The 25,841-nt window shown below is 42.5% G+C and overlaps 2 protein-coding genes and 1 pseudogene across 2 annotated transcripts; all 3 read left to right on the top strand.

Moving 5' to 3' along the window:
- The first annotated feature begins 813 nt into the window (after positions 1-813).
- Positions 814-14,726, top strand: LOC123258154. Its single transcript, XM_044718031.1, has 3 exons — positions 814-1,001; positions 13,312-13,471; positions 13,560-14,726. The coding sequence occupies exons 1-3, from the start codon at positions 814-816 to the stop codon at positions 14,724-14,726; spliced, it is 1,515 nt and encodes a 504-aa protein (XP_044573966.1).
- Positions 14,727-14,848: 122 nt separating this feature from the next.
- LOC123258153 lies at positions 14,849-16,925 on the top strand. The gene is made up of 2 exons (XM_044718030.1): positions 14,849-15,642; positions 15,830-16,925. The coding sequence occupies exons 1-2, from the start codon at positions 14,849-14,851 to the stop codon at positions 16,923-16,925; spliced, it is 1,890 nt and encodes a 629-aa protein (XP_044573965.1).
- A 27-nt stretch (positions 16,926-16,952) lies between these two features.
- LOC123258152 lies at positions 16,953-18,186 on the top strand (annotated as a pseudogene).
- Positions 18,187-25,841: the final 7,655 nt, after the last annotated feature.

Genomic DNA, 25,841 nt, shown 5'->3' with positions numbered 1-25,841 from the left:
CGGAAGGATATCGCTTCACGATGCGGTCGATGGGTACGTAGATCCAGCCGACGACTACGAGGAGTACGAAGGAAGGTACCTGAGGGCTAGGGAGGGCTGGAGATACAAACAAGCACTCAAAGCAATGAGTCAATGCCTGGTAATGGAGATGCACTTCTCCGGTTACAACAACAACAACAACAGATGCTAGAACGAATGGCTGATTCTGAAGCAGCAAGTACATCTATTTCACAAGACAACGCAATGTACAAGGTCACAGGGTAGCAACGCATAATGAACTACCGAAAATTCAAATCAAAAGTTTCAGCTACCTTTCAAAATACCAAACCCGAAATTTACAGACACGTTCCAGGGAGCGCAATCCCGCTTCATGGCTGTAGAAAGACGACTACAGCGCAATCAGGATTTATGAGAAAAGTACATCAAGTTTATGCAGGAATACATCAGTCTTGGCCATATGCACGAAATCAGAACACCAAGCTTAGGTTCAGGCAATTTCTTCTATTTGCCACATCATCCTACAGTTGGGCAAAAACTAAGGGTCGTATTCGACGGGTCATTTAAGGACGCCAACGGAGTTGTACTAAATGACGTATTATACATTGGGCGCAACGCAATCTCTTTTCCGTATGCCTACGCTTAAGAATGTATAGATACGTATTCTCCGCAGATATCGTCAAAATGTTTCGCCAAATTTGGGTAAGCCCCGATCATCAAAACTATCAACGTAGTGTTTGGCGAGAGCATCCATCTGCGCCTCTTAAGCACTATCAATTAGGCTCTGTAACTTATGGAACCGCTTGTGCACCATACATGGCTGTACGAGTGTTAGAACAACTGGCATATGATCACAAGGAGCAATATCCTACTGCATCGAAAATCCTTTTGGAGGACTTCTACGTAGACGATGTATTTACTGGATCGAGCAACGAGAATGAGCTAATAGCTATTAGGAATGAGTTATTAGAACTCATGTCACACGCCAAATTGAAACTCGACAAGTGGGTGTCCAATTCATCAAGTATCTGCAGACACGAATCCAGCACTGAACGAGAAGAAGAAGCAAAAAAGGTACTTGGAATTTACTGGAATTCAATCGACGATCAGCTGATGTACAAGACTTGGCAAATCCAAGTCTTGTCAAAATCAGATGTTGCGCGTATTTTTGACCCTCTTCGCTTATTATCGCCGATTGTGGTTCAATTTAAAATCATGTTTTAACAGTTGTGGCTATTGGACCTGGGCTGGGACACGAAGCTTCCACCAAGCAGATCTCGACACGCTAAAAAATCTGAGAGTGTCACGATTTGTTCCCAACAGGGAGGACTCGATTGAACTAAACGCCTTTTCCGACGCATCAACCAAGGCATATGCTGCTGGTGTTTACTGTAGGTTTCGACATGAAGACGGAACATATTGGGTTTCATTGGTGGCTGCCAAAACTAGGGTAGCATCACTGAAACAACGGCTGGAGCTGTGTGGATCACTCAAGGATCGGAATGACGGCTACTCAGCTCATGAAATTTTCCTCTGGTGGATCGTACCAACTTGGCTACACGATGAAAATGATTACACAGTCAAAATGTAAAACTCAGAACTCTCTTTGAATATTTCAGAAAGCCATGCACAAGACGAATTGAAGACCACAGCCATGCTCACTCTGAAGGAGATGGACAATTCATTATCAGAATTGGACGAACGAGTCCACACCGCCTCATCCTGGCAAAGGCTGGTATACCGTGGGCTATGTTTTACGTTTTATTCAAAGACTGAAAGAACCACAAAAACGAGTCGAATCCACGATACTGTCTTTCAAAGAAATCAAGGCAGCACAAATAGTAGGCCTGCGGAACGCACAGGCGTGCTTTGGAGATGACAGAAGGCTTATACAAAAGGATCAACCACTGCGAAACAGGTCGCAGTTATTCAAGCTAACCCCGTACATTGGACAGGATGGTCTGCAACGAGCTGGAGGCCCTTTGAGGCAATCCCAATTACCAGAAAAAGTCAAAAACCCGATATTACTTCCTAAGGCACACCACATTACGAAGCTAATCCTGGAACACGAGCGCTGGGTAAACTTACATCCAGGCACATCTGCACTGTTTGTAATAGTTCGCCAACGATATTGGATAGTTGGAGCTCACAACCTGATAAGAAAGGTCACCCACAACTGTATCAGATGCTTTCGTCAAAGACACCTTACTACGCATGTCCGACTTGCCAAGTATCAGAATCACACAATCACTTCCCTTTGTCAATTCTGGATGTGATTGCGCTGGACCAATTACTGGAGGAAAGTGGGAGTCTTTCGTAAGATCAGTCAAGGTTCACCTGCGCCGCGACATTGGCAACACTATTCTAACGTTTGAACAGATGCACACCCTATTAGCACAAATAAGTGCAATGGTAAACTCAAGACCACTGTACTCGTGCTGTCAAATTGAAAACTGCTTCAGGAGACGCCCTATAACCAAGATCGCAGTTTTACCAAGTTCAGAAACGATGTTTCAGGGCGGGCCGGGATGTAGAGGAACGGAATGCATTTGGGCAACTTAGTATTTATTCATGCTGCTGAGATTTAGGCAACATGAATCTGAAGCATAACGTAAGAAATTCTATATACAAATAACCATGGCAACGCTGATCGTCGCGTCGTCATTTTCTTATATACTTGATATACTTTTCCTTTCTCACACATAGATTCATGTATGTATAAATAAGGCATCAATGCGCTGCGTCGCATTTAGATTTATTTAGTTATTTCTTAACCGTCAATCAATACACACCAGAAATCATATACAGTCCACTAATAAGTTGTTTTGGAAGTTGTCTAACCATCAGAGACAATTTCATTTTCATTTCTGACCACAGTAACGTTTGATCCTTCGAGCCGGATTGACTGGAGGAATAATTCACCACTACACGGAGTATTGCCTTAAATGGAGGAATACAAGTTGCTGGTTGTAGGCCTCCGCAGACTGAAGGGTACGATCACGAGGATCGTGTCCTTAGCTGAGCGTTTACCTGCAACACAAACGAAGGATGGAATCGTTGTCTTGTTGGATCGACTGGATTTGGCATGGAGCGACCCAATCTGGTTGGATCTGCGGATTTTCTGGCGCTAAGTTGTGAACAACGAAGAGCAACGGCAAAAGAGAAATCGGTATGTTTCAACTGTGTGAAGCCTGAAGTGTGGCAGTGTGTGAATACAAATTCTACTGTAGGATATGCCATGCTCGGCATCATACTTTATTGCATGTACAAACGGCTGCAAACGCGCAAGGCTTTGCAGCAACCACGATCAGTTCGCAGGATACGGCACAGACCGTGTCAACAGGAAGGGAGGACCAGCGTAATCAGGACGCTCCTCACACTACATCGGTGACCGTAAGTCACATCGCACGAGCGTACGGCTCACAAGCGGCTGCAGACGCACAAGGCTCTGTAGCAATACCAAACAATTATGGGCGTCGCCAAAGCACGCTGCCGACTGCATTGGTATATGTCCAAAACGCAAATGGGATATATACAAGCTGCTGGCTACTATTCGACAGTGGATCTGAATTGTCATACATTTCGGAACGTTGCATCAACGCACTTGGGCTAGCACGTTCATCATCACGAATACTAGTGTCAGGAATTTATGCCATCAAGGCTGTGGCAACCAGAGGGGTCACTCAGCTGCATCTCAAATCTAGAGTTTCGGACAACACACAAGAGGTTACCGCACACGTTCTACGTAAGATCACATCTTCGCTGCAAAGACACAATGTCGATCCATCATCACTCAATGTGTTCAATGGATTCCTGATGGCGGATACTAACTTCGCATCAGTGGCCCCGATAGACATTTTATTGGGGAGCGACTACTTTTGGGCCACCCTAACCGGCCAAAAGATGCACGACAACATGGGCAATCTTATTGCCATATCTTCAATATTTTGATGGGTCATCACATCGGTTAGAGTCAGTCTCCAACAACTAAAACTCTGTTCTCCACTCAGTGCAGTGCAACATTGACACTACACTACAACGATTTTGGGAAGCAGAAGAAGAAAGCTGCTACGCACACAAGGATCCAGACGAAGACAAGGTGGAATAACATTTCCTCGAAACTCACAAAAGGGATGAAGCTGGAAGGTATATAGTCGAGCAACCTTGTAAAATAGCAAACCCGAATTTTCAGACACGTTCCAGGGAGCACAATCCCGCTTCATGGCTGTAGAAAGCAGACTACAGCGCAATCAGGATTTACGAGAAAGGTACATCAAGTTTATGCAGGAATTCATCAGTCTTGGCCATATGCACGAAATCAGAAGACCCAGCTTCGATTCAGGCAATTTCTTCTATTTGCCACATCATCCTACAGTTGGGCAAAAGGGAAAACGACTTAGGGTCGTATTCGACGGGTCATTTAAGGACGCCAACGGAGTTGTACTAAATGACGTATTACACATTGGGCGCAACGCAATCTCTTTTCCGTATGCCTACGCTTTAGAATGTATAGATACGTACCGATCTAAATGAATTATATACCAATCGAAAGGTATTGTTTCAATTAGATAATTTTTGTTGAAACATATTCCAAAAGTTATTTGGTTTGGGAGAAATTAGGGTGAATGTAAAAAAATTTTTAATCACTGAAATATAGAATATTTTTATATATTCGCATTCTAGAGCTAAATACGCGTCGATTGGTACCTTAATCGACCCGACATTTCATTCAGAAGTTATTCGAAAAAGCTGTAAAAATCTAATAATTTAATACTTCTGAAAGAAATGTCGGACGGGTCGGTTGAGGTTCCAATCTTGAGGTACCAAAGAAAAACAAGAAAGGAAAGCTAACTTCGGGCGAAGCCGAAGTTAATATGCCCTTTCAGTTGTGCCATTTCCGATCGTTCAGTTATATGGCGGCTGTTGGATATAGTTGGCCGATCCCTATGAAATTTGGCCAAAAAGATTTTTTTTCCCAAAATGGAATCTGCACCAAGTCCCATCTTTCTAACTTAAAAACAGCAAAGTTATGCAAATTCCGATCGTTCAGGTTTATGGCAGCTATAGGATATAGTCGGCTGATCCTTATGAAATTTGGCAAATCAGATTATTCTGTCCATAATAGAATCCCATCTTTCTAACTTAAAAAACACCAAAGTTATGCCAATTCCGATCGTTCTATGACAGCTATAGGATATAGTCGGCCCATCCTTAAGAAATTTTGCACATAAAATATTTTGGTCAAATATAACATGAGTCCCAACCCTCTAACTTAAAAAACACCAAATTTATGGCATTTCCGATCAATCAGTTATATGGCAGCTATAGGAGAAGAGGAGCGTAGAAACCGACAGACAGACGGACAGACAGACAGACGGACATGCTTATATCGACTCAAGGCAGAAATCAAGGCAGGATAACATTGACAGAATTAAGCAGAAACAAGAATTAGATTTACAAAATCACAACAAAGACCGAAATACAATTCAAAATTATCAGCCAGGACAAAAAATTTTTATCAAACGAATTGTAAGATTAGGAACTAAACTCTCACCAAGATATACTATAGAAATAGTCAAAGAAGATAAGGGCACAACAATACTAACCGAATCTGGGAAAATAGTTCACAAAAGTAATATAAAAACACAATAACCCCTTTTTACAGACTACTGATGCTGCATTTGAGACCAGCAAATGGGTTTATGGAGATAACAAACTTCACCGACGCACAGACAATAACTATCTTTAAGGGTATAGGGAAATTGCAAGTTTCCACAACTACAATAGTCCATGTAATAGACCTAAAGCAGATAGAATCAGGTAAGATTGATAAATGAAGAAATTATAAATATAATAAATTCAATACTCCTAAATTAAGAAGAATTTGAAATAATAAGTCAAAATTTTAAAAATTATAACCTACCACCACTAACAATAGAAGAATCATTGAAGTTTTCTGACGTATCCATATAGCAAAATAAAACTGTACTGCTCTACTTTGTTAAAATCTCTATACTCGAATCAACAGATTACCGTACAACATAACATAATACCGTAATCCATATGAAAAACAACGAATATTTCAAATATGTAATAAGAATAAAATTGTTAATTTATCTACAACTAATTGTATTCCTAAATTAGCTGCGGGTATTAGGGATCCCTCAACGACGACGCAGACTGCTGGGATTTTCGGAAGGCTGAACAATTGACTTATTTGGTTCGCAAAGATGAGACATTCGTTATCATAGACTCTTTTTAGACTAGCGATAGCTTTGTCGTAATTACTCTCGGTGACTTGGAAAGTCTTCATAGTTCCTAAGGCTTTACCATAGAGGCAAGAAATTAAATGATTAAATTTCATAATAACAGGAATGTTCACATCTTTGTGTACCAAGGTATCGTAAAGACTTGTAAAATTTGGTAATGCTAAACTGGGAAGTCTAGCTCGAGTTGGGGCTGCGGAAATTCGAGTAGCTGGGCGGGAGTCCTCAGCTGTACTGAAGGCATTACATAAGGACATAATCCTTGCCTTGGTTGTGATTGTTAATTTCTCCAACTCCGCTCAAAATTCATCCATTTCGTCTAACTGCTCTATCTGGTCTTGTAATTCATTTGCTTTAGAAATTGTCTCATCTAAAACCTGAAGCCTGCATTCTTTAAATCATGAAGGGTCGTGGAATTAATATTGGGTTTATTACTCTCCATTGTATAAATATTTATTTTCTAAAAAGAAGCGACTTCAAAGCAATTTAAATATATAAAAATTATTTAAAATTTAATAAAAAAATACAATTTTAATATGTAAATAAAATTAAAAATTTTTTAATTTTAATTTATGAACAAAATAAACGAGAACAATAATAATTAATTAATTTTATAAATTACTTTAGTTTACAATTTGTATTTTCAAGTAATTCTGTGATTTAATTTTTTTTTTATTTTTTATAATAAAAAATAAATTATTAAATTTCAACCAACGAAAACAATAACACAGGCCGACAATTTCCAACTTTTTTTTTCCTCCACGCATAATTTTACCTGCTCCATAACCTTTAGGCTCCCCTGAACCAAAGCCCAGAACAAGCATAGGTTCTATCACCCACAGTTTCCGCGGTACACCTAAGAGAAGAAATTGATTAAATTTTACCATATATTGAATTATGTAGGCCGTGTAATGGCGATGACCATCATTGTTTCCAGTAGATATCTTTTTTGAAATGTATGTGTACCAACTAAAATTAAAAAATGGTATCTAGCAGTTACCATATCTTTGGAATACTCATCCAAAGTTGAAATCTCAGATTTTCTACATTAATTTTTGGTCTTCTATGATTTTTCCTTAAACATCTTTGTATGGAAGATTTTTATTTTCTTATTTAAATCAGTAGATCATACCATCTTTTAATTTTGGATAGAAGACCAAAAATTAATGTAGAAAATTTGTGTGGGGCAAATTCATTTGTCTCCTGGTTTGCCCTCAATCCAAAAAACTGGGCTCGGTTGGGTTGTTTGTGGAGGCGGAGGTCCTGACAATGGCAAGGTTCTCATGGCTGCTGAGCGGTCGGGACTGATCTGCCCAAAGGGGCCTTTAGATGAGCAGCTCCATAAACTTCTTCGACAGTTCTGGGAAGTGGAAACCTGCACAAGGGGGAAAAGATACATGTACAAAAAAAAACTAAAAGTGGCTGTTTACTAAAATTTTCGCAACGACGAAAAGAAAATACAAGCTCTCGACTCAACGTTATAATTCGTTACATTCAACCAAAAAGAACTTAAGCCTAGCTTATCTATTGTGACGAAGCGGGGCGAATTCGCAAGAGAGCGCAACTGAACTTTTATTTCGCTCCCGCTCCGCCCTATGCTAACTTAGACTAGACTTCAATTTTTTCTCTCGACTTCAGTATTACTAATGCTACTAATCTAATTATTCTACAACATGTTTACTCTTAATATCATAAAAATGTTTCGGATCCTGAGTAAACTGAATCCGGCAGTGGCGAATATAACTCTTATAACATTCTGCGTTTTGCACGGTGAAATTGGACCGAGCTACTACTACGGACTAACAACGGCGAAAAATCCACTATTAGTCGGTCTCATGAACTGCCGTTTTAAGGTCAAAAGTAGAAACCTGCGTGATGTGTGTGTGAAAAGTAGAAACCACACTTACCGTGTACAATGTTTGTACAGAACCAGCCGTGAATGGTAGGCTGGGATAATGAGATTGTCTTACTAAATGACTTAATCGAACAGAGATGCTTAAAATCGATAATACATTGTTTATTATTATTATTTTATTTTTATTTAAGGTACATGAAACACTGTTTATTAAATTTATTAATTTACCTCCAAATATTCCTGCATAATAACAATATGAATCGGAAGCCTAAAGGCAATGGGAGGCAACAAAGAGATCCCGCAAATGAAAATGCTACGGGAAGCGGAGAAAGGAGTAACGGCGAGTACAGAGGAACGAAGGATTAACGGCAGGAAGCGAGACTTGCAAGGATTAACGGGCGCCTCCGGCGCTTTAAAAGGAGGCCACTAGATCGAATCTAGGCCGAGTCTTTTAGGTAAGCTGGAAGAGTTGAGTGAAACCCCCGTGGATAAGTCTAACATTCAAGCGGGAAAGTTTCCTTTCAGGAATTAGGAGTATTGGCTGAAGGACCACCGTGAGGGTCTGTGATCCGCGGCTTACCCTGTGGGTGGCTGTACCCGGCGGTTGTACGCAAGTCATCAAGCAAGGATAAGTCAAGGAGCAAGTGGGGAAAAGATCTAGGATCCGCGGCGAAACTGAAGCCCAAGAGTAAATCGAGTAGGGTTGGTTTTTTCCCGGACACAACAGGTATCCTGGACGGGTCGGTCTGGCGTTCGCCTTATCGATTCCTAACCGTTACGACCAGGTGTGACCCTATAAAGCGAGGGGTAGCCAGCTCAGGAATTCAAGCCTAACAGTAAAAACCAAACAGGAACACCCCGGCCAAGTCAAGAGACTTCTGATCCAGGCGGTGGGGCGTATGTACACCGAATCACCTGGAGTGAAGGATACGCGACGACAAACAACTGGAACACGTGAGCCCAATGGAGAGAACCGTGAGCCGAACCGTCGCCAGGCACCGAGACCACACGTTCTGCTGGGCGAAAGCTTTGGGGGGGGCGTGCATATTGGCTCCAACCCGGAACGGTGATCGCGGAACGATGGGAGGACGGGCTGTCGATCGGCTGAGCCGAACAGCCGGTGAGAATCACCCTTTTGTATCATTGTCAAAATAAAGAGGATATTTATAAAACGAAGCACCCTGTGTTATTTCTGGGCTCGGGCAATCACGTTGAATCTATAAATTCGGTGGAACGATCCCCAAAACTCTGTGAGCTAGCCGTGGCATTTGTTGCGAGCGCCAACCAACAAAAACAGGTAGTTACACCTGGCAAACAAACTACGTGATTGCTTTCGAGTCTAGAAGTAACGCAGCTTCAAGATAGGGAGAAAAAACTGGATATACGCGCTTCGCAAGGAGGAGTTGATTGAAGTGTGTAGGGACCTCGGTCTCCCAGCAGAGGGAATGTAGAAAACGTAGGAGCGTAGAGGTAGAAAACATGAGGACACTAGTTGCAAAGTGAGTCGACGATATTTGTATCGTCCTTTGGGATGACGTGGTGTTGGACTTGTGGAAAAGTCCACGCCGAGACAAAGAGCATTAAGTGAGTCAGAGAAGCTCATTTAAAGTCTGTCGGTACCAGATATGAAAAGTGTGAGGAACATGGAGCCACAAGTGCAGAAGCCGGTCCCTGTTCAGGTGGACTATGCAAAAGTGGCCAACCAAGTCCGGGAGTGGTCATTCCATTCGACGGAACAGGAGATCCACTAGAATTGCAACTAGAAACTGAATGTAGGAAAAAAAAACAAGTGAAAATTTGATTTTTGGAACACCTTTTTGCAAAAAAATTAAAATTTTGGTAAAAAATTTTGAACATTTTTTTCTTTAAATATGTAGTTGTTATCAACGACGAACTTCGTTCAAGTTCTAGATCACTGTGGACGGAGGCCCACGAGGTGACGACCTGCATGCCTTGGCGTGCGCGAGGAAACTCTATATATAGCCGAAGAATTAAAAATTTTCTGTAGGCAACCGATCTAAATGAATTATATACCAATCGAAAGATATTGTTTCAATTAGATAATTTTTGTCGAAACATATTCCAAAAGTTATTTGGTTTGGGAGAAATTAGGGTGAAAGTAAAAAAAATTTTAATCACTAAAATATAGAATATTTTTATATATTCGCATTCTAGAGCTAAATACGCGTCGATTGGTACCTTAATCGACCCGTCATTTCATTCAGAAGTTATTCGAAAAAGCTGTAAAAGAAATGTCGGACGGGTCGGTTGAGGTTCCAATCTTGAGGTACCAAAGAAAAACAAGAAAGGAATGCTAACTTCGGGCGAAGCCGAAGTTGATATGCCCTTTCAGTTGTGCTATTTGCGATCGTTCAGTTATATGGCGGCTATTGGATATAGTTGGCCGATCCCTATGAAATTTGGCCAAAAAGATTTTTTTTCCCAAAATGGAATCTGAACCATGTCCCATCTTTCTAACTTAAAAACAGCAAAGTTATGCAAGTTCCGATCGTTCAGGTTTATGGCAGCTATAGGATATAGTCGGCTGATCCTTATGAAATTTGGCAAATGAGATTATTCTGTCCATAAAAGAATCCCATCTTTCTAACTTAAAAAACACCAAAGTTATGCCAATTCCGATCGTTCTATGACAGCTATAGGATATAGTCGGCCCATCCTTAAGAAATTTTGCACATAGAATATTTTGGTCAAATATAACATGAGTCCCAACCCTCTAACTTAAAAAACACCAAAGTTATGGCATTTCCGATCAATCAGTTATATGGCAGCTATAGGAGAAGAGGAGCGTAGAAACCGACAGACAGACGGACAGACAGACAGACGGACATACTTATATCGACTCAAGGCAGAAATCAAGGCAGGATAACATTGACAGAATTAAGCAGAAACAAGAATTAGATTTACAAAATCACAACAAAGACCGAAAGACAATTCAAAATTATCAGCCAGGACAAAAAATTTTTATCAAACGAAATGTAAGATTAGGAACTAAACTCTCACCAAGATATGCTATAGAAATAGTCAAAGAAGATAAGGACACAACAATACTAACCGAATCTGGGAAAATAGTTCACAAAAGTAATATAAAAACACAATAACCCCTTTTTACAGACTACTGATGCTGCATTTGAGACCAGCAAATGGGTTTATGGAGATAACAAACTTCACCGACGCACAGACAATAACTATCTTTAAGGGTATAGGGAAATTGCAAGTTTCCACAACTACAATAGTCCATGTAATAGACCTAAAGCAGATAGAATCAGGTAAGATTGATAAATGAAGAAATTATAAATATAATAAATTCAATACTCCTAAATTAAGAAGAATTTGAAATAATAAGTCAAAATTTTAAAAATTATAACCTACCACCACTAACAATAGAAGAATCACTAAAGTTTTCTGACGTATCCATATAGCAAAATAAAACTGTACTGCTCTACTTTGTTAAAATCTCTATACTCGAATCAACAGATTATGAAAATATTATAATAAAGCCGGTCATAATACCGTAATCCATATGAAAAACAACGAATATTTCAAATATGTAATAAGAATAAAATTGTCAATTTATCTACAACTAATTGTATTCCTAAATTAGCTGCGGGTATTAGGGCACACTGTAAATTCAGCAACGCGGATCACACAGAAGAAGTAGAAGACGTCGGCAATGGCATTATTATACTCAACGATTTTAATGGCAACATAGCTTGGAACAATAACAAAACATGTCTTAAAGGCACTTATTTAATCATAGCTTGCAAATAACTGTCAACCGATTCGAGCGGTCTCAAAATAAGTGTTTGTCACTGAGACTTTGAGCAAAAAGTCTGAGAGCAACCGATTGAGTTGCTCGTATACAAATTTTGATCGTATACAATTTTTTATATTTAACAAAATGGACAACAAAGTTGTCCAAAGTTTAGTTGTTAAGCTTATTAACTCAAAATAAATAAATTTAAAAGGAAACTATTTATTTTTTAATTAAAATAATCAATATATTAGTTTGAAATTGGAAAATTCACTTTTAAAATTTTAATAAGTTTTTTCGTAAAATTTCATGTACCATGTACCACTGTGCAAAGAAACGAAAACAAATTATTGAAAAGACTTTTTGCGCTGACTTTTTCAGTCAATCGGTCTTTTACTGAATCTCTCAGTGCGAGTGAAACTCAAATCTCTCATTGAGCGATGTTCGGTAGATGAGAGTTTCATGATTTGCTCATTGTAATTCGTTCAACAGAAAACCGAAACAAAACAAAACAAAGCCTGCTGCTCAGAGAGGAACCGAAACGGCATGCTTTGTTTCGGTTGCTCTCGCAAACAGAGCGTAAGCAAAAAAACGGTTAACAGTTATTTGCAAGCTATGTATTTAATTCATTTATCCAACGACACAATTCTGATCAACAGGCAACCATTTAGTAACCTTGAAAACACTATAACCAAGATCGGAACCCCAATTATACAGATGACACCAACAGAGGAACAACGCCTCAAGATTTTGTCTCTAAAAGCTTTAGAGGCATTACATAGAGACAACATAGGCTGAGTACAAAATCTCCTCGAGCAAGCCAACCTAAACAAAATTAGCCTGGTTACTCTCTTTTCTTTGGTGACGATCATCAGCGTCGGACTCTACATCTTATGCAGACGGAAAGAGAATGTTACGCTTCAAGTCAACGATGGTCCATTACAACCCGAAATAATTAAAAATGACAGTCTGGTACTCCATCCAGCAAGGAGATTTCTACCTCAAATAAAGTTCAACGATATCCCATTGTTGAGGAACGGAATGCATTTGGGCAACTTTGTATCTATTCATGCTGCTGAGATTTAGGCAACATGAATCTCATTTCATACATACAAATTGTTGCCGAGGGCTGCTAGAAAAGTTCTCCTATATATTATTCCTATTATTCCTATATATTATTCCTATATATCCTATATATTACTACTCCATTTAACGCGTTAAGAGAAAGGAAATAAATAAAAAAAAAAAAATAAGCCGAAACCTTTGTACGTTAAATTCCATTAATTCCTATCGCGTTTGCAGGGGGTTAGTATCCTCTGAACTTATCCAAGGCTCCCATATTATGTCCTCTGGACGAGAGACAAAACCAAAAGGTTTTGCACCCGTCAAAATTATAAGAAGGAGTACATCCTCATCTCTAGTTCCTCCTTCGCATCCGTTAGCAAGATCTGCGAATACCAGATCCAAGAGCGAGTCCCTGACGCCAACGCTACCAAAACCGCAGAGCATCTCACGAACCCCAATAGGAACCCGATCCGTCACTCGGAAGACAGTTTCTGCAACCACGATGGCTTTTGCGACGTTCATTTCCGTGTGCGATAAACCAAGCCATTTCGAGGCCAAGATCAATGAACCATCGACTTCTGAGTCCACTTAATACGCCCTTGAGGTCCGCCGTGACCACGTAAAGAAACTTTGGGAGACGATTGAGAGCGAGTACGACAAATGTTCCCAAGTTCTCCAGCAGGAAGCCTCCAGCAGTGGTGAGTGGCAGGCAATAGAAGCCAAGTATGACTACTGCTATTCCGTTTATGAACGCTGTGTAGCCCAGCTAACAGAGGTTATCGAAAGAATGTTAACTCTTACAACTCTTACAAGGGCATCAAGTACTGCCCAACTGTCCATCTCTAGCGGATGCCGACTTCCGCCCTGTGACACTGAAGTTTTCAGGGGGAATTACTTACGGTGGCCAACGTTCCGCGACCTTTTCACTGCTATCTATGTCAACAATCCGAGGTTGACGCCGGTGGAAAAGTTATTCCATTTAATTACCAAAACAGAGGGAGAAGCGAAGGCTATAGTAGCAAAATCTCCACTCACGCATGACGGTTTTGAATCGGCTTGGACCGCGCTTTGTGACCGTTTTGAAAACAAGCGTCTTCTTGTCAACAGCCAATTAAAAATCCTGTTCAATCTTCCCGTAGTGGTTGTTGAGTCCGGTGCAGCTTTAAAGGAGCTGCAAAGTACCATCCAAGGCTGTTTCACGGCGTTAGAACACTCCAAAATTTCAATCGATAATTGGGATTGTCTTCTCGTATTTCTCTGCTCCTCCAAGCTTCCGAAATTGACCCTTTCTTTATGGCAACAATCCTTGTCCAATAAGTGCGAGATACCCGCATGGCATGAAATGAACTCGTTTCTCAGCGAACGATATCGCACCCTGGAAGCCATAGAGGATGTTAAACCCAGCTCCAGCATTAAGATGGTTAACTCCCAACCGCCTTCAAAAAACACAGGCTCAAAAAGGATCAACTCCTTTGAGACCAACGTGACGCAAGGACCCAAAAACTGTGACCTTTGCGCAAAAGAGAATCACCCAGTGCGGGTATGTCCTCGGTTTCTCCAAATGCCCGTCAGTGAACGATCCGCATATATAAGGAGGAAGAAATTGTGCTTAAACTGTTTCGCTGGGGGACACCAACTTAAAGAGTGTACCAGTAAGCACAATTGTTTCACGTGTAAAGGGCGCCACAATACGCTCCTGCACAGAGCTGACCTTCCTCAGTTGACTACAATTCAATCCAATAATAATCCTACTACTTCAACTATACAGTGACCGTTTTGAAAACAAGCGTCTTCTTGTCAACAGCCAATTAAAAATCCTGTTCAATCACTACGCCTACCAATGTGCAAAGTTATCTAGCGGCAGCCACACAAGGTGTGCTGTTAAGTACGGCAATGATAAATGTCTGTCACTTAGGAGTGACATGTACTGCAAGGGCCTTACTTGACTCCGGGTCTGAGGCTACTTTTATCTCGGAGCGTCTCTTTAGGATTTTGAAGCTTCCGTACCAATCCGTACAAGCTAGAGTTTCCGGCTTAAATCAAGCAGTAGCTGCCCAATCAACTAAGATGTGCCATTTTCAAATTGGGTCGCCAATAAAACCTAGACTACACATCGAGGCAGAATCATTTGTCGTGCCACTTCTATCCGGAAAGTTGCCTTCAAACTCCATACCAAAGGAGCAGTTAAAGGACCTTCCCAGTTTTACATGGGCTGATCCTTCGTTTTTCGAGAGCTCACAAATTGATTTGCTGATTGGGGCGGATATTCTTCCGTCTATTCTTCTGAGTGGCTCGAGGACAAAGATTTGTGGCACTCTGTTAGGTCAGGAAACAGTATTTGGCTGGATCCTGAGTGGGCCAGTCTCCAAGGCCGTGCCAAAATCTATTTCGAACTTTTCCACAAAGGTCTCGATAAGCTCTGAAGCTAAACTCGAGAAACTTCTCACAAAGTTTTGGGAGGTGGAGGATCTTCCAGGGAAGCCGGTAAAAGAGTCCGATTCTTTCTGTGAGAAGTACTTTGTGCAAACAACAAGGAGAGATGACACTGGGAGATATGTCGTCACCCTACCATTCCGAAGTTGTGATCGGATTGATCTAGGGCATTCAAGATCCATAGCACTGGCTCAATTCCTAAAGAACGAAAGCCGTTTGAGAAAAAATCCAACTCTTAAAAAGAATATGAAGCAGTAATCAGGGATTACTTAGACCAGCGGAATATGTCTCCAATCGTTCCAGACTCCAGTGGGAAGAATTTCTACTTGCCTCATCACGCCGTTTTTAAGCCAGATAGCACTACTACCAAGGTTCGTGTAGTATTCAATGCATCCTGCCCTACTTCCAATGGAAAGAGCCTGAATGATATCCTTCATCCAGGGCCTGTGTTACCCTACCATTCCGAAGTTGTGATCGGATTGATCTAGGGCATTCAAGATCCATAGCACTGGCTCAATTCCTAAAGAACGAAAGCCGTTTGAGAAAAAATCCAACTCTTAAAGAAGAATATGAAGCAGTAATCAGGGATTACTTAGACCAGCGGCATATGTCTCCAATCGTTCCAGACTCCAGTGGGAAGAATTTCTACTTGCCTCATCACGCCTTTTTTAAGCCAGATAGCACTACTACCAAGGTTCGTGTAGTATTCAATGCTTCCTGCCCTACTTTTAATGGAAAGAGCCTGAATGATATCCTTCATCCAGGGCCTGTTTTACAGTCCGATTTGACTTTGCAGGTCTTACGCTGGCGGTTCTTTCGCTTCGTTTTCAATGCCGACATTACGAAAATGTACCGGCAAATTCTCGTTGCTCCAGAGCACACTCCATTCCAAAGAATCCTGTTTCGTGATGCAAATGACCAAATCTGTGACTATGAACTCAAAACAGTCACATTTGGAGTAAATTGTGCTCCGTTCCTTGCAATAAGAGTATTGCAGCAGTTGGCGAAAGATGTGAGAACGACTTTTCCATTGGCAAGTGAAATTATTTCTACTTCTATGTACGTAGATGACGTACTGGCTGGGGCGCACACAAAGCAATCTGCTAGTGTAGCTATTGAACAGCTACGTGCGGCGCTCAGGAGCGCAGGATTTCCGTTGCGCAAGTGGACGTCCAACTCCAAGTGCATTCTCAAGGACATTCCTAAAGATCACTTGCTAAGAGAGGGTTTCTTAGAGCTAGATGATCAGAGCACTGCCAAAACTCTCGGGATTCGTTGGCAGGCAAATAAAGATGAATTTTTCTTCGCCCCATCCGATATTACTCCAAAGGCAGTCCTCAGTAAACGGGAGGTACTGTCACAAATTGCAAGACTTTTTGACCCGGCAGGATGGCTGGCACCTTTCGTGATCCGAGCAAAAATCTTTATGCAGGAGATTTGGCTCCAGCAGCTGGGTTGGGACGATCCACTCCCTGCTGAGCTCATGGGAAAATGGAACGAATTTCTTATGAGCTATCCTACTATAAACCAACCATAAACCATAATAGTGCTAGCATGGTTAAGCAGACCGCCATGTACCTGGACATGTTTTGTGGCAAACAGAATTGCCAAGATTACACAGTCCGTAGATGCTGGGAAGTGGTCTCACGTGCGGTCTGAATTCAATCCAGCTGACTTGGCTAGTAGAGGCGTGGCTCCACAGGATCTCGTCTCAAGTAACTTGTGGTGGAATGGCCCACAATGGCTACAGCTTCCTAAGGAGCAATGGCCTACTCCAATAGAATCCGTACCTGAGACAGAACTTGAGCAGCGTCCTATCAAATGCAACTTGGCTAAGTTGCCACCATCGGAGGATTACATAGATCGTTTTTCAGACCTAAGTCGTGCCCTCCGGGTGACCGTTTATGTCCTGCGGTTCCTAAGGCGTTGCAAGGTACCATCTACGGTCTTGCCAACTGAAATCAGTACCGCCGAAATCCGAGAGGCACAGGAGTGTCTTCATGTTCTGACCCAACGGCAAGGGTATCCAAAAGAATACAGTTGCTTGTTAAAAAAGCAACAGATCCCATCATCCAGCCCTCTCAAGAACCTGAATCCCTTGTTAGACCACAGAGGGGTACTACGAGCATCGGGCAGGCTTGTTGCGTCTGGCACGCTTTCCTACGATGAGAGACATCCGATTATAATACCATATTCCAGTCCATGGGCCCGTCTACTGGTTCGATTTACTCACCGCATATCCTTGCATGGTGAGAGTCAGCTCCTAATGCGACTCATTCGATCCAAGTATTGGATTCCAAAGCTTAAAACTTTGCTAAAAGCTACTATTAGTGCATGCAAGGTGTGCTTGATCTACCGAAAGCGGTTGCAGACCCAACTCATGGGGGAGCTGCCCGCGGAACGGGCCACTTTCTCACGTCCGTTTACACACACTGGCGTAGATTTTGCCGGTCCCTTTGAAATTAAAAATTATACGGGCCGTGCGTGCCTTATCACAAAGGGCACGTGTGTGTATTTGTCTGCTTCAGCACAAAGGCAATCCACCTTGAAGCTACGTCAGACTTGACGAGTGAGAAATTCCTGGCGGCTTTTGCGCTTTTCTGGTAGAAGAGGCTGCCCACAGAAATTATATTCAGACAACGGTAAGACATTTGGGTGCCTCAGCCATTATCACGCGGGATTTCCTACAAGCAACGAGAGAGATGGTCACTGCACACTACAGCCACCAAAACCTATCCTGGTACTTCAATCCGCCAAGTGCGCCATATATGGGAGGACTGTGGGAAGCAGGAGTGTAGAGCTTTAAGGCGCATTTCTACAAGTCTGCTTCCTCAGTCAAATATACGTTTGAAGAACTTTCGACATTATTAATAAAAATCGAGGCGTGTCTCAATTCACGGCCCATTTCTCCAAAGTCAGAGAATCCTACTGACTTATTAGCCTTGACTCCCGGGCATTTTTTGATCGGTGGCCCACTGCTAGCTCTGGTCGAACCAGAAATTAAAGCTAACGCAGTATCCATCATCAACCGTTGGCAACGTTTAAAGGGCCTTCATCAACAATTTTGTATCCGATGGAAGGAAGAATACCTAAAGGAGCTCCACAAACGGAATAAGTGGCAGTCACCAACTACGAATCCCCAGGTCGATGACATGGTTGTCATAAAAGAAGACAACCTGCCCACGAACGAATGGCGCCTCGGCCGAATTCAGAAGGTTTGCCCAGGTGCAGACGACAAGGTCCGAGTGGTGGATGTTCTTACGACAAGAGGCGTAATACGTCGGCCGATCGCGAAATTAATACTTCTTCCACTCCTAAAGTAACTCCTACGCTATGCTTCTTCAATGATCGTTTGTCCATGTTCACGTCTAGTCATATGTTTTTGGATACCACTAATTCTACTTCTCTTTCCTTATCATACAGAGAAAATGGCACCGCGTCCGAAGGCCCAGAAGCCAAACTATCCGCCGCAAGGAACCGCTTCCTATCGGTGCCGAGTGTGCAGAGGAGTTCATGCACTGCGGAAGTGCCAGCAATTCCTCAAGATGACGGCCGAGAAACGCCTGCGAGCAGTACTTATCAATAAGTACTGCAGTAATTGCTTAGCCCATGAGCATTCCGGGCGCTCTTGCCGCAGTGCGGGAAAGTGTCGACTTTGCCAAAGAGACCACCACACGCTTCTGCATCTGCACAATGAAGGGGGCCGTCGAAGACGCTCACTTCAACGTTCCCGCTCCTCCCGTAGGCGGTCACCATCCAGATCCCCTCACCGCCGTCCGCTGGGGCGGTCGGATTCAGACCTAGGGGTTGAGCCGTTGAGCTCCGCCAGGCCTAGTTCTCCTGCTGCGCTTCAGGAGGATCAGCGTGGCGCCTATACCACCACGCTGTCTACCCTCCTGCAACATAAGGCCACGAGTGTCTTGCCTACGACTGAGGTGGTTATCAACACCGGAGTCAAGAAGTTCGAATTGAAGGCCTTAATCGACCCTTGCTGTCCTACCAGTCGGATCAGTGCATCCTTGGCAAGGTCCTTGGGCCTCTCCGTCACAAGCGTCGGGACCGATGGTGTGTGCCAGGCTCCAGTCGATCAGGGGGCCGTTGGACGAGGAAGTCATCTTCCACGTTGATTCCCAGCTACAGCAGAGATCGCCTGCACGGGAAATCGATCCGACGGCATACGAAGCCTTCGCAAACCTCGCCCTGGCGGATGAACGCTGGTTTAGGCCGAGTACCATATTCTTGGTATTAGGGGCCGAAGTGTATCCTCACATCATCCGTTCGGGATTCATTGCTGGTCAACGAGGATCCCCTGTCGCCCAAAATTCCGCCTTTGGATGGATTTTGTCGGGCCCGTGCGGCCATTGACAAAAGGCCCAAATTTGCAATTGCGTTGCAAGGGGGCCGGGATGTTCATGCTGAATTCATAATTCACAATATATAATCACATATGTACATATTCATAGTATATACTAACATATCATACATATGTATATCGATAACCACCGACTGTGCCATCACTTGAGAATTTTACCATCTCTGGAAGGAGCTTAAGTTTTTGGAGTTATCTCTTGCCGCTAAAATTCGTTTTTATAATAAAGAAAGGAAAGTGAATTAAACCTAACCCGAGTGTCTTTGAAATCATCCTCAAATCCTTTTTTTTACCTACCGTTCGCCTCATTCCTGGCACTACAGTGTCCTTAGCTAAGCGTTTACCTGCAACACAAACGAAGGATGGAATCGATGTCTTGTTGGATCGACTGGATTTGGCATGGAGCGAATTCGAAAAGATTGGCGACAAGATATCGCTTCACGATGCGGTCGATGGGTATGTAGATCCAGCCAACGACTACGAGGAGTACGAAGGAAGGTACCTGAGGGCAAGGGAGTTACTTGTCTCAGGAAAGCGTTCACTGGAGCCACAATCAAGCACTCAAAGCAATGAGTCAATGCCTGTTACTACCAGCGTTATCAGGACGCTCCTCATACTACATCGGTGACAGTGAGTCACATCGCACGAGCATACGGCTCACAATCGGCTGCAGACGCACAAGGCTCTGTAGCCAAACAATTATTCCAAACAATTATGGGCGTCGCCAAAGCACGCTGCCGACTGCATTGGTATATGTCCAAAACGCAAATGGGATATATACAAGCTGCCGGCTACTATTCGACAGTGGATCTGAATTGTCATACATTTCGGTACGTTGCCATGACTTTTTGAAAATATGAGATTAAAAACTTCAGTTTAATTAAAGAAAATATTGTTTAACCACCTATAATAAATTCAATAAAATTATTTCGAGTTTTCCCTTAAATCCAAAATTAAACATGGTGTGATCTACAGATTTCAATAAGAAAATAAGAATCTTCCATAGGAAAATGCTTGGGGAAAAATCATAAAAGACAAAAAATTAATGTAGAAAATCGGAGATTTCAACTTTGGATGCGTATTCCAAAGATATGGTAACTGCTAGATACCATTTTTTAATTTTAGTTGGTACACATACATTTCAAAAATGATATGTACTAGAAACAATGATGGTCATCGCCATTACACGGCCTACATAATTCAGTATATGGTAAAATTTGATCAATTTCTTCTTTTAGGTGTACCGCGGAAACGGTGGGTGATAGAACCTATGTATGTTTGTTCTGGACTTTGGTTCAGGGGAGCCTAAAGGTTATGGAGCAGGTAAAATTATGCGTGGAGGAAAAAAAAAGTTGGAAATTGTCGGCCAGTGTTATCAGCCCAAATAACTTAACCAAAGTTATGAAAACCAGTACAATATTAACAGATGTCCAAACATTCGCCGAATTAAAGCAATTTTCCTTAAAGCTCAAGAATTATTACATCCAGGAGTAGAAAAACAAACCAGCCTTTTTAAAGAAAAATATTATTTTCGCAATTATCAGAGATTTATTCAAAATATTATAAATGAGTGTGAAATTTGTAACCTTGTTAAAACTAAAACCTAAGGTTAGCAATCCTTATTTTCAATTTACAATAATTACAATAACATTTAGATAAGGAATTGACATTGAATTAGGAATGCAATTTAAATGATTAGGCATTGCAATGCACATTGGTCAGATATGAAAATGAAATTGTCTCTGATGGTTAGACAACTTCCAAAACAACTTATTAGTGGACTGTATATGATTTCTGGTGTGTATTGATTGACGGTTAAGAAATAACTAAATAAATCTAAATGCGACGCAGCGCATTGATGCCTTAGGTATACATACATGAATCTATGTGTGAGAAAGGGAAAGCATCAAGTATATAAGAAAATGACGACGCGACGATCAGCGTTGCCATGGTTATTTGTATATAGAATTTCTTACGTTATGCTTCAGATTCATGTTGCCTAAATCTCAGCAGCATGAATAAATACAAAGTTGCCCAAATGCATTCCGTTCCTCTACATCCCGGCCCGCCCTGAAACATCGTTTCTGAACTTGGTAAAACTGCGATCTTGGTTATAGGGCGTCTCCTGAAGCAGTTTTCAATTTGACAGCACGAGTACAGTGGTCTTGAGTTTACCATTGCACTTATTTGTGCTAATAGGGTGTGCATCTGTTCAAACGTTAGAATAGTGTTGCCAATGACGCGGCGCAGGTGAACCTTGACTGATCTTACGAAAGACTCCCACTTTCCTCCCCAGTGAGGTGCTTACGGTGGAATGAAGACCCATTTAATGCCTTCATCTGCCAATGTCTGCGAGACTCGATCCTTATGCTGTGAAGATGCCAGGAGTTGTTGCATCTCGTCCAATGCTCGCCTTGCTCCGACAAAGTTTCTGCCATTATCACTGTAGATTTGTGCACATTTTCCTCGGAGCGACATAAATCTTCTCAGAGCTGCCAGAAATGTCTCCGTGCTGAGATCAGTGGCTAGTTCCAGGTGTAGTGCCGAGGTGACGAGGCACACGAAGAGGCATATGTATCCCTTTGACTTCTTAGCGTTGCGACCCTTTCGATCCTTGAGAGTAATTGGTCCAGCGCAATCACATCCAGAATTGACAAAGGGAAGTGATTGTGTGATTCTGATACTTGGCAAGTCGGACATGAGTTGATGCGTAGTATGGTGTCTTTGACGAAAGCATCTGATACAGTTGTGGGTGACCTTTCTTATCAGGTTGTGTGCTCCAACTATCCAATATCGTTGGCGAACTATTACAAACAGTGCAGATGTGCCTGGATGTAAGTTTACCCAGCGCTCGTGTTCCAGGATTAGCTTCGTAATGTGGTGTGCCTTAGGAAGTAATATCGGGTTTTTGACTTTTTCTGTTAATTGGGATTGCCTCAAACGGCCTCCAACTCGTTGCAGACCATCCTGTCCAATGTACGGGGTTAGCTTGAATAACTGCGACCTGTTTCGCAGTGGTTGATCCTTTTGTATAAGCCTTCTGTCATCTCCAAAGCACGCCTGTACGTTCCGCATGCATACTATTTGTGCTGCCTTGATTTTTTCGAAAGACAGTATCGTGGATTCGACTCGTTTTCGTGGTTCATTCAGTCTTTGAATAAAACGTAAAACATAGCCCACGGTATGTACCAGCCTTTGCCAGGATGAGGCGCGGTGGACTCGTTCGTCCAATTCTGATAATGAATTGTCCATCTCCTTCAGAGTGAGCATGGCTGTTGTCTTCAATTCGTCTTGTGCATGGCTTTCTGAAATATTCAAAGACAGTTCTTAGTTTTGCATTTTGACTGTGTACTCATCTTCATCGTGTAGCCAAGTTGGTCCGTTCCACCAGAGGTGAAATTCCATGAGCTGAGTAGCCGTCATTCCCCTCGATGCACAATCGTGTCGTGGCAACGTTTCAAGAATTTCCGATGATCGATTTGCGACGATTGTTTTCATCTTCGATGGCGGGTATGATAACCAGGCTAATACAATTGTTGAATCACACCATGCGTTAACTTGTATATCCTCGTGTCGTAAACCATCCTTGAGTGATCGTACCAGGCGACTTAGCAGCAATGCTCCACACAGCTCTAGCCGTTGTTTCAGTGATGCTACCCTAGTTTTGGCAGCCACTAATGAAACCCAATATGTTCCGTCTTCATGTCGAAACCTACAGCAAACAGCAGCAGCATATGCCTTCGTTGATGCGTCGGAAAGGGCGTGTAGTTCAATCGAGTCCTCCCTGTTGGGAACAAATCGTGATACTCTCAGCTTTTTTAGCGTGTCGAGATCTGCTCTGCACTTAAGCCAATGTTTGGTGGGAGCTTCGTGTCCCAGCCCAGGTCCAATAGCCATAACTGTTGAAATATGATTTTAAATTGAACCACAATCGGCGATAATAAGCCAAGAGGGTCAAAGATACTCGCAACATCTGATAGGATTTCCCTTTTTGTACAATTCGGATTTGATGTCAAGCCTGTCTTGTACATCAGCTGGTCGTCGATTGAATTCCAGTAAATTCCAAATACCTTTTTTGCTTCTTCTTCTCGTTCGGTGCTGGATTCGTGTCTGCAGATACTTGATGAATTGGACACCCACTTGTCGAGTTTCAATTTGGCGTGTGACATGAGTTCTAATAACTCATTCCTAATAGCTATTAGCTCATTCTCGTTGTTCGATCCAGTAAATACATCGTCTACGTAGAAGTCCTCCAAAAGGATTTTCGATGCAGTAGGATATTGCTCCTTGTGATCATAAGCCAGTGGTTCTAACACTCGTACAGCCATGTATGGTGCACAAGCGGTTCCATAAGTTACAGTGTCTAATTGATAGTGCTTAAGAGGCGCTGATGGATGCTCTCGCCAAACAATACGTTAATAGTTTTGATGATCGGGGCTTACCCAAATTTGGCAAAAAATTTTGACGATATCTGCGGAGAATACGTATCTATACATTCTGAAGCGTAGGCGTACGGAAAAGAGATTGCGTTAAATTCTAGGCCCAATGTGTTATACGTCATTTAGTGCAACTCCGTTGGCGTCCTTAAATGACCCGTCGAATACGACCCTAAGTCGTATTCCCTTTTGCCCAACTGTAGGATGATGCGGCAAATAGAAGAAATTGCCTGAACCGAAGCTGGGTCTTCTGATTTCGTGCATATGGCCAAGACTGATGAATTCCTGCATAAACTTGATGTACCTTTCTCGTAAATCCTGATTGCGCTGTAGTCTGCTTTCTACAGCCATGAAGCGGGATTGTGCTCCCTGGAACGTGTCTGAAAATTCGGGTTTGCTATTTTACAAGGTTGCTCGACTATATACCTTCCTCGTTGCTCGACTATATACCTGCTCGACAAGACACCTTGTCTTCGTCTGGATCCTTGTGTGCGTAGCAGCTTTCTTCTTCTGCTTCCCAAAATCGTTGTAGTGTAGTGTCAATGTTGCACTGCACTGAGTGGAGAACAGAGTTTTAGTTGTTGGAGACTGACTCTAACCGATGTGATGACCCATCAAAATATTGAAGATATGGGAATAAGATTGCCCATGTTGTCGTGCATCTTTTGGCCGGTTAGGGTGGCCCAAAAGTAGTCGCTCCCCAATAAAATGTCTATCGGGGCCACTGATGCGAAGTTGGTATCCGCCATCAGGAATCAATTGAACACATTGAGTGATGATGGATCGACATTGTGTCTCTGCGAAGATGTGATCTTACTTAGAACGTGTGCGGTAACCTCTTGTGTGTTGTCCGAAACTCTAGATTGCAGATGCAGCTGAGTGACCCCTCTGGTTGCCACAGCCTTGATGGCATAAATTCCTGACACTAGTATTCGTGATGATGAACGTGCTAGCCCAAGTGCGTTGATGCAACGTTCCGAAATGTATGACAATTCAGATCCACTGTCGAATAGTAGCCAGCAGCTTGTATATATCCCATTTGCGTTTTGGACATATACCAATGCAGTCGGCAGCGTGCTACAGAGCCTTGTGCGTCTGCAGCCGATTGTGAGCCGTATGCTCGTGCGATGTGACTCACTGTCACCGATGTAGTATGAGGAGCGTCCTGATTACGCTGGTCCTCCCTTCCTGTTGACACGGTCTGTGCCGTATCCTGCGAACTGATCGTGGTTGCAGCAAAGCCTTGCGCGTTTGCAGCCGGTTGTACATGCAATAAAGTATGATGCCGAGCATGGCATATTCTACAGTTGAGTTTGGATTCACACTTCCTGGTAAAGTGTCCAGGCTTCAAACAGTTAAAACATACCGATTTCTCTTTTGCCGTTGCTCTTCGTTGTTCACAACTGAGCGCCAGAAAATCCGCAGATCCAACCAGATTGGGTCCGTTCATGTTGCTCTTGACGTCATTGCTTCTCTCGACAGTCATCATAATATGCAGTTGTTTTCTCGCCTTTTCAACTTTCTTGATCTTGCCATCCCCTATGCTTTGTCGTTGACTGAGTTCAAACTCCTTCCAGCGTGTATCCAGGAACTTGAACAAATCCTTGGTTGTTGGCGATTTTAGATCGCGGCTGTCCTCGATCCATTT

Source organism: Drosophila ananassae (assembly GCF_017639315.1).
Source record: "Drosophila ananassae strain 14024-0371.13 chromosome Y unlocalized genomic scaffold, ASM1763931v2 tig00000087, whole genome shotgun sequence".
Lineage (NCBI taxonomy): Eukaryota > Metazoa > Arthropoda > Insecta > Diptera > Drosophilidae > Drosophila > Drosophila ananassae.
The sequence above is the reverse complement of the archived record's forward strand: the minus strand, read 5'-3'. Positions and strand labels throughout refer to the sequence as shown.